The sequence below is a fragment of the Neopsephotus bourkii genome, unplaced genomic scaffold (genome assembly GCF_033783945.1).
Source record: "Neopsephotus bourkii isolate Nb327-2 ecotype Australia unplaced genomic scaffold, CSIRO-AGI_Nbou_v1 NB_191, whole genome shotgun sequence".
In the NCBI taxonomy this organism is placed as follows: domain Eukaryota; kingdom Metazoa; phylum Chordata; class Aves; order Psittaciformes; family Psittacidae; genus Neopsephotus; species Neopsephotus bourkii.
This window is the reverse complement of record NW_026900704.1, coordinates 26,921-36,005: the sequence shown is the minus strand read 5'-3', so window position 1 is coordinate 36,005 and position 9,085 is coordinate 26,921. Positions and strand designations below refer to the sequence as shown.

The 9,085-nt window shown below is 64.2% G+C and overlaps 1 protein-coding gene across 1 annotated transcript; it reads left to right on the top strand.

The window, feature by feature from the left end:
* The first annotated feature begins 4,369 nt into the window (after nucleotides 1-4,369).
* NEUROD2 (neuronal differentiation 2) lies at nucleotides 4,370-8,414 on the top strand. Its single transcript, XM_061375340.1, has 2 exons — nucleotides 4,370-4,579; nucleotides 5,788-8,414. The coding sequence occupies exon 2, from the start codon at nucleotides 5,793-5,795 to the stop codon at nucleotides 6,855-6,857; it is 1,065 nt and encodes a 354-aa protein (XP_061231324.1). The 5' UTR covers nucleotides 4,370-4,579; nucleotides 5,788-5,792; the 3' UTR covers nucleotides 6,858-8,414.
* The last annotated feature ends 671 nt before the right edge of the window (nucleotides 8,415-9,085 follow it).

Sequence of the window (9,085 nt, the reverse complement as noted above, 5' to 3'; positions counted from 1 at the left end):
GGCCCCACACATGGGGGGGCTCAGCCCCAGGGACCCCCATCAGCCCTGGCCTGGCCCTGGTCCCCACCATAGGGACCAGCTCCATCCCTCGGCCATCTCCATGGCGACTCGCTGTGCCAGGCGCATCGCCATGGCAACGGGCTGGGCCATGCATCCTCGCCATGGCGACTGTCGTCATTGGCGCCCTGTCACCATGGAGACTCCCCCCTCCTGCTCCCCAAATCCACACCGTGCCCCTCTTTCCCCATCGGTGGCACAGGGTGCTGATGAGAGCCAAAGTCACACAGGATGCGGGATGGGGGTCCACAATATCCCCAAGGATGGGAGGCCTCAGAGCACCCTGAAATAGGGGCAAGGACCCCAGGGTGCTGGGTGATGAGGGTCCCCCATTGCCATGGGGCTGGCAGAACAAACTGAGCCCTACGCTGAGCCCCACACCGAGCCCCACAATGGCAGCACCAGGCTGGATCAGGTCCCCAGGACCAGTGGCCCAAGGCCTGCTCAGGATGGGGGTCCAGCACCCCACAATCTGAACCCTGCGCTTCGCCTTTGTCACTGGTGCCACTCCAGCAGCCCCTCACCCGTGGCCTCGTGCCCACCTGCCCTGCTGAGGCCTGACGCCACTCAATGCATCCCTGCGAGGGTTTGGGGACACCAGCACAGAGGGGTTGGGGGGGGGTCAATGGAGGCAGCCCCCACCACCGATCCCACCGCATCCCCCCCATCACATCCCCCCTGCAATGTGCCATCTGCCGCGGGGGGGGCAGTGCCAGTCGTGCTCCTTCAGTCACACCGTGCCCACGCCGGCGGCACCGGGGGGGTGTAAGCCCACCCCTGCTCCCCCATTGACCCGGCCTGTGCTTAAATAGGGAGGGGATCCTGGGGCCTTGTGACGTCACAGAGCAGCAGTTGTGATGTCATAACCCTCTGTGACCTCACCATTGTGGCCTTGTTACCTCACCAGCAGCCAGTTCTGATGGTGGCACAATGGTGACCTCGCCCCCCCCCCCCAATTCCAGCCCCTCCATTGTCCCCAGTGAGCACCTGACCCTGGCAGGGCGACCCCCGGGTGATGAAGGAGGATGCACAAGTCCCCTGGGGCCATCCCTGTGCCCTCCCCAGGCCCCTCCATCCCCAGCCCCAAGCTGGAGCCCGGTGGGCGATGGCTCCAGTGGTTTCCCACTGAACAATTCCCCATCTAACGTGCCTTAAAGCCCCGCTTGGCCAGGCCTTGGTTCTATGGGCAGGCAGTGAGCACGGCTCTGCCCCTTCCCCTCCCTCTGTGCCTCAGTTTCCCTCCACCACCAACCTTCCCCCTGCCAGCATCCCCATCCCACCCATGACCTTCCTGCTCCCTATTGAAAGGCCCTTTAGGGACCAGCACAACCCCATCCCCATCCCATAGAGACCCCCAACCACACCTGGACCCTTGCTCACCAGGGATGAGTCCTATTGGGGGGTGTGGGGGGTGTGGGTGGGTGTTGATGCTCCATGGACAGGGATGGGGACGGCCTCAGCTCCCGCTCCGTTCCCGGCGCTGGCTCCGCCGCACGTTCTCGCATCCATCTCTCCCCAGCTTTCACCTCCCAGAAATATTGCAGCGCGGAGCCGGCTCCATCTGGCACCGCGGCCCCCGCCTCCCCCCCCTTACCCCCCTACACCCCCCCCCGCAACCGCTCGCACCGCACTCGGGCCCTGCGGGGAGGGGGAGAACGGGGACCGCACGGTGCGGGTTGGGGGGGAACGGGATGGGATGGGACCGGGCTCTGCGCTCACCCCGGGGATGTGGCCCCAATGCGGGGTCTCTGGTACCCAGTGGGGTCCCAGCACCCTGCTCCCGCACTGTGTCCGTCCGGATGCTGCGTGTCCCCCTCCCACCCCGGCACCCACTTCCCGCACTGTGTCCGTCCGGATGCTGCGGGGCACCCACCTCCTGCATGGAGCTGTCAGTGGTGTTCCAGGCAGGATCCCCATCCCCATCCGTCCATCGCCTTCCTGCTGGAGGGAGGGGAAGGAGCACGGAGGATGAGTTTTGGAGGACGGAAAGAGCTTCCCGCACCAGCCAAACGCCGGGCAGCGAGACCCAGGGGACCCAGAGGCGGCAGCGCCGGGAACACCGGCTCCTGGACATGGAAACCAGCAGCAGGATGGGGACCAGAGCCCCAGGGTCACCCAGCCCCGACCTCCTGGAGCAGGAGGAACCCTCCCCTGCACCCAAAGCATCAGCCTCCACCCCTGCTGAACTCATCCTGGGTTCACCCCAACCTCACCACCCCATTGAAATGGGACCCCCATTCCTCACCCGGGGTGAACCCGCCTCCCAAAAGCACCCAGACACCAGGATGGGGCTGGTGCCATCACCAGCCACGGTGGAGGGGATGGCACAGGGATGGCGCCGAGCCCCCTGCTCCTGCCCACCCCGCGGGCTGGGTCCCGGCACAAGGCTCTGGTTTGGGTTTCCATCTTCCGCTCCCTTTTCATCTCCCCTCCCTGTTTCATGTCTCCACTTTCTTCTCCCTCCAAGCGCTGTGAATGCTGATGAGCCTCACGCCGGCGCCCACCCTCACCGCTCCCTGGCTGCTCATTAGGCTGGAATGGATGCACTGGGCCAAGGGGTTGTGGCTTCCCCCTGTCCCCATCCCTGTCCTCATCCCTGTCCCCATCCCTCTCCCCACACAGCCCAGTGCAGGCATCTCCTCAGCCTGGGGCAGCCCCATGTACCAGGAACCATGGCACCATCAGCTTCACTGCCCTGATGCCGGGGTGCAGCCCTGCCAGGGGGAGCCGAGGGCAGCGTGATAGGGACTTACCCAGACTGGTACCCATCACTGGTGGGCTCCTGGGCCACGGCAATGGGCACCCGGTGGCCAAATGACGATGACAACAACAGTGGGAGGTGATCAGGGCTGCTCAGCGCAGGGAGGGTGCCCAGGTTTTGGTACCCTGGCACTGCACCGGCACCGGCACCGGCACCGGCACCGGCATGGCTGGGGTGGGCTCTGCCTCCCCGCAGGCCGGCTCCAGCTCCGGTGCCATCTGCTCGGCCGCAGCCGTGAGTGACAGTCGGAGGGTTCGGGGGGGACGCCGGTGGAGGCCCCTCTGTCACGTGCCAGCACCGGCACCTGCACTGGGGGAGTGGGTGATGCCGATGCCGCTGGCACAGACCCGGCACCGGCAGCCCTTTGTCTGCGTGTGGGCACGGCCCTGGATGCCACCGACACCACGGGCACCGTGACCACGCCATGGCTGTGCCATCCTCGCCTGCGGTGCATGGCCAGCACGTGCCATGTGGCACCCAGTGCCCTGGGTCCTGCATCCTTGGGCTTATGGGGACAGGGGGATCCAGGACACGGGGACATCCCGCAGCCAGGAGCAGGGCACTGGGTGATGGGGTCCAGCTCTCAGGGACACAACACACCCATAAGGGGTTCCTTGGCCCCGGTGCTGCGCACCAATATGGCAGCAGTGATTTCTGGTTGCACAAACACCGTGGTGGGGACAGACTGGGAGGCTGGGGGGTGACACGGCCCTGCCAGGCTGGTGAGGAGGCCCCCAGCACACAAAGGCCTCGCTGGTTGCACCGTGGCATGGTCAGGCCTCCACCATGGCCACGGCGAGACCTGTGTCAATGGGGGGCATGGGCACCGCGTGCATTGGGGGGGCCGTGCTTGTGCTTGTGCAAGGGTGTGCACATGTGCATGTGTTTGTGTGTGCATGGAGGAGCGTGATGAAGGTCTGTGCACGCCGGGTTGTGCCGTGGGGCTGCAGGGAGAGGCTGGCACGACCATGCGGCCGAGGGGATGCTGAGCAGCAGGCAGAGGCCGTGTGCCACCTTCATGGTGACCCATAGCCCTGCACTCACCAGCGCTGCCCACACCCGCACCCTCAACCCCTTTCCCGCACCGCACCGGGCACCGCCACCATCACCACATCCCCATCCACAGCCCCCTGCCCGCACCAGGCCCTCACCACCGCAGCCATCCCCGGCTCGGCTGGTGGCTGAGGGTGGGGATGGAGCCGCAGATGCCAGCTCCCACCGAGGGTCCCCACGGCGGCTCCCCCCTCGCCCCGGTGCCCGCCGGCTGCCCCCGACACGCTCGGGATAGCCGGTTTCCCCACCGCCCTGGTGCTGGCTCCATTGTTCCTGCCGGCCCCGCCATCGCCTGCATCTCGCCCGGGTCCCATTTTGCGGCGTGTAGGCAGAGCTGGAGATTTGGAAAAGGTTTTTTTTTTATTCTTTTTTTTCCTTTTTTTTTTTTCTTTTCCCTTTTCCCTGGGTTTTTTTTTTTTTTTGGAGTACAGAGTGACAGATGGCGAGTCCTCCTTCCCCAGAGAGACAAATCTCCCTGAATGCAAGCGCATGTCAATCATTAGCTCTCATGTGATAGCTCTCGCGCATGACGTGCCAACCATATGGCACTGGCAGCAGAGCTGGTACCCCCTTTGCTGGGTAGAGATGCCACTCTCGCCTCCTTTTGGATAGAGGACTGCAGGAGGCTGGAGCACCTCAAGGAGCCGCGTCCCGGTCCCAGAAGATGCTGGGAACAATGAAATAAGAATTCCTGCGGTCCGCCCGAAGGTGAGTTATGTAAAGAAGTGGAGGGCTGGGAGGGCAGCGGAGGAAACTTGAATGGAGAAAAGGCAACTTCCATGTTGATTTGGTTTCTCCGCCGCGTCTCGCCCTTTTTTCACCCGGCTTTCGTTCTCCCCCGGCCCTCGCTTCTCCCGTTCCCCGCCGATGGGGTTTTCCCTCTCCCCCCGGAGCGACCCCCCCACCCCGTCCTTAGGGAGGGGTTGTTGGGGTTTGGGGTTCACCGCACCCCCCCCCCCGGCTTTCCCCCCCCTCCCCACCCGCGGCTGGGCGCGCCCGGGGCGGCGCGGTCCCGGCGGGACGGAGCGGGCAGCGTTGGCCGAGCGGCATCAACGAAATCAGCGCGGAGCCGCCTCGCCGCCGCCCCCGGGGGCCCGGACCCAGCCGAGCCCCCCCCCCCGCTCCCCCGCGGAGCCTCCGGCCCCCGCCCCGGGCGGTGCCCACCTCCCCCCCCCCCGCCTTCCCCGCCCCGGCCGGCACCGGGGGCGGCCCCGGTAGCGCCGCCGCCCGGGACCCCCCGCGCTGCCCCCGGGAGGAGGGGGGGGGATTCGGCCGCCGCCGCCCCCGCCGCCCCCCGCCGGTTGATGCCGCCGCATTTCCCGGGCCGCGCTCCGGTGGCCGGGGGAGCCCCGGGGATATGGGGGGGCCCGGGTGGGGCTGACGGGGCTGGAAGGGGGGGCAATGGGGAGGGGAGGGGGGGGCGGCAGCGGCCGTGCCTCGACCCCCGCCCCGGCCCCGGGACGTCGGTGCCGGAGCCGCGGCTGAGGCCGCTCCGCGCCTGCGGCGGGGAAAAGTTGGAGGCGTCAAAGAGGGGCCGGTGACACCGGACCCGGCCCGCGGGGCACCGGGGCGAGGTGCGGGGGGGGGGCACCGACAGGGTCGAGGCCGGGTGGGGACCGCCGCGGCGGGCGCGGGAGCGGGGCAGCCGGGCGGCGGCCGAGGGGACAACGGAGGAGGGGGCAAGCGGTGTCGGGGGGGGGGGGACACACCGCATCGCCGCGCCCCGAGGGAGCCCCGGTGCCCCCGGTGCGGGTCGGCCGGTGCGGGAGGCGGCGGCGGGCGGCCCCGCGCTTCATTCGTTATCGGCGGCCGGGGAGCGGCGGGGATGGGGATGGGTTGGGGGGGGGCGGGTGGGGGGGGCCGGGTGGGGGGCGGCGGGCAGCCGGTAACGCCTGGCTCTTTGCCCCCCGTTGCAGCCACGATGTTGACGCGACTTTTCAGCGAGCCCAGCCTGGTCCCCGAGGTCCCGAAATTCGGCGGCTGGGCCGAGGAGTGCGAGGACGATGCCCGCAGCGAGAAGGAGGAGCGGGCGGGGAAGGGCTGCGCCCTCCCCGAGGAGCCGCCCGAGGGGGAGAGCAAGGAGGAAGGGGAGCTAGGCGGGGACGAGGAGGAGGAGGAGGAGGAGGAGGAAGGTTTGGAGGAGGCGGAGGGCGAGCGGCCCAAGAAACGCGGCCCCAAGAAGCGCAAGATGACCAAGGCGCGTCTGGAACGCTCCAAGCTGCGGCGGCAGAAGGCGAACGCTCGGGAGCGGAACCGAATGCACGACCTGAACGCGGCCCTGGACAACCTGCGGAAGGTTGTGCCCTGCTACTCCAAAACCCAAAAGCTCTCCAAAATCGAGACCCTCCGCTTAGCCAAGAACTACATCTGGGCTCTGTCTGAGATCCTTCGCTCGGGCAAACGGCCCGACCTGGTCTCCTACGTGCAGACTCTGTGCAAGGGGCTCTCGCAACCCACCACCAACCTGGTGGCCGGGTGCTTGCAGCTCAATTCCCGCAACTTCCTAACGGAGCAGGGCCCCGAGGGCGGCCGGTTCCACGGCCCCAGCGCCTCCTTCGCCGTGCACCCTTACCCTTACCCTTGCTCGCGGCTGGCCGCGGCGCAGTGCCCGCCCGCCGCCGGTCCCGGTGCCCACGGGCTGCGGACACACGGCTACTGCGCCTCCGCCTATGAGAGCCTCTACGGGAACGCGTCCCCCGACTACAACAGCTCGGAGTACGACGGCGGGCTCAGCCCCCCGCTCTGCATCAACGGCAACTTCTCCCTCAAGCAGGACTCTTCCTCCCCCGACCACGAGAAAAGCTATCACTACTCTATGCACTACTCGGCGCTGCCCGGCTCCCGGCCCGCCGGCCACAACCTGGTCTTCGGCTCCACGGGGGTACGCGGGGGGGTCCACTCCGAGAACATCTTCCCCTACGACATGCACCTCCCGCATGAGCGGGGCCCCATGTACGAGGAGCTCAACGCCTTCTTCCACAACTGACCCCCCCCCTCCGGTGATAGCGGGGAACCAACCCCCCCCCACCCCGGAATGATTTTGGGGGGGTGGGGGTAGGAGGCACCGGCGGCGGCCCCCTCGGAGCGGTCCCCGGGGCTCCGCCGTGGGCTTTGGTGCAATACGGGGACCGGAACCCCGCGCCCCGCGGGGACAAAGTGCTTTTTTGGGAGGATTTCCCCTTTTCCTTCTATTCTTGCTCTTATTTACCCGTTAGTTACATGATCAGTGTTATTTATTGAGTCAAACTACCACTAGCCAGTCAGTTCAGTAATTATTGAGTTAGTGAGCGACTTCTTTATTCAGGTAAATCCTTTTTTGTTTCAAGAATTCAGTTCAGTTATTATTTATTACGTTAAATTCTTACTTATTAAGTTAATGAATTAATAAGTTCAATTATTATTTCTTCGGTTAAATTATTATTCTTTCACTCGAAGAATTATTTATTTGCTTAAATTGCTATTTATTTGGTCATATTATGATTTACTTAATTTATTATTTATGTAGTTAAACGATTACATTTATTATTATTATTATTATTATTATTATTATTATTATTAATTTCCCGGGGGGGAGGCGCCCAGCGCGGCCTCGGCCTCCCCCGTTCACCCCCCGGAGCCCCCCCGGGCTCCCCCCTTCGGCCCTTTGGCTCGAGCCGCGTCGTTTCCTTCTGAATTCGTTTTCATTTCATTTGAGCTCGATATTTTTCCTCCCTTTTCCCCCTCATTTTGGGCCGTTTTCCCCCTCCCTCCTCCACTGCCGCCACCCCAAACCCCTTAAAACACAACCCACACCCCCCCCCCCCCCGGTATTGGACACCCGCGGGAGCGAGAGGAGCCGCGCTGCGGCGCGGAGCGCAACTTTCCGAAGCAATAAAGAGGCGAAGGGAGGAACCCACATTTCTATCTATGCAAGCGGGCCCGGCCCGGCGGACGCTCAGAGATGCACTTTGCTTTGGGGGGCCCCGGCCCCGCTCCCCACCCCGGGAGCTCCTCTCGCAGCGCGTGTGTCAGGACGTTTTCTACCTGTTTTCAGAAACTTGAAACGGAAAAAGACAAAAAAAAAAGGAAAAAAAAACCTAAAAAAAAAAGGAAAAGACAAAAAAAAGGAAAAAAAAAAGAGGAAAAATAATAATAATCATCATGAAAAAAAAATGAAGAGACCCCCCCCCCCCCAGCCCCGCGGAGCGCCCCGGTTCTATGCAAGCGGGGCTCCGGGAGGGGAGGGGGGGAAGCGGGGCTGAGCCCTCCCCCCCCCCCCCCGCGGCACCCGCCCCGGCCCCGTGTCTCGCTCCGCTCCGGTTTGCCGCATTCCTCCGGTCGGAGCCACCGGAAGGCCGAGAAACGGCTTTGATTTTCCTTCTTTCTTTCTTTTTTTGTCTTCTTTTCTCGATCTTGGGTTTTTTTTTAGGGGGTTTTGGTTTTCTTATTGGACCCTGCCCGCACCCCCTTCGAAAAACCAGCATTAAATAGAGCCCAGGGAGGAGGAGGAGGAGGAGGATTTCGGAGAAAATCGAAACGAAAGGAAAAAAAAAAAAAACGTAAAAAAAAAGGAAAAAAAAAAGAGAAAAATCTGAAAAACAACAAAAAAAAGTTTTGCAAAAAAAGAAAAAAAAGGGAAAAAAAAAGAAACAAACAAGAAAAGCAAAACGAACCCACCACAAACCGTGTAGCAAAGGGGACCCGCCTGCCCGACACCAGAAGTGCTTTCGTGTTTCTGTTCCGTTTCATTTCGATTAATAAATATTTATGGCCAACGATATGCAAGACACCCCCCCCAACCCCCGCGCCGGGAGCCGCGGACACTGCCGGGGAACCGGGGACCGGGCTCGGGGTGGGGGGGGGCCCGGCCGTTCTGCATGCACCGGCCCCACCGCAGCCCGGTCCCCACCGGGGCGGCCCCGCCACAGGACTCTCCGGCCGTAAGGAGCCGCCTCCGCCGGGGCGATTCGCGGCGAACCCTGTAATTACCGAGCGTCCTTCGACGGCGATTAATAAATACTCAATGTTGACTCCGCCGCCTTCGCCGCTTTCCTTCCGCACCGCGCACCGGGGGCACCGGCCCGACCCCCGCCGCGCTGCCCCCGGTGCCTCCGCCGCTCCCACCGCCCCGAGTGCGCGGCCGTCGGTGGGGCGGCGTTGATATAACGCGGCGATGCCCCATGGGTGTCCCCCCCCGGGACCGGGGGAGGCGGTGTCCCGTCGTCCCCCCCCCCT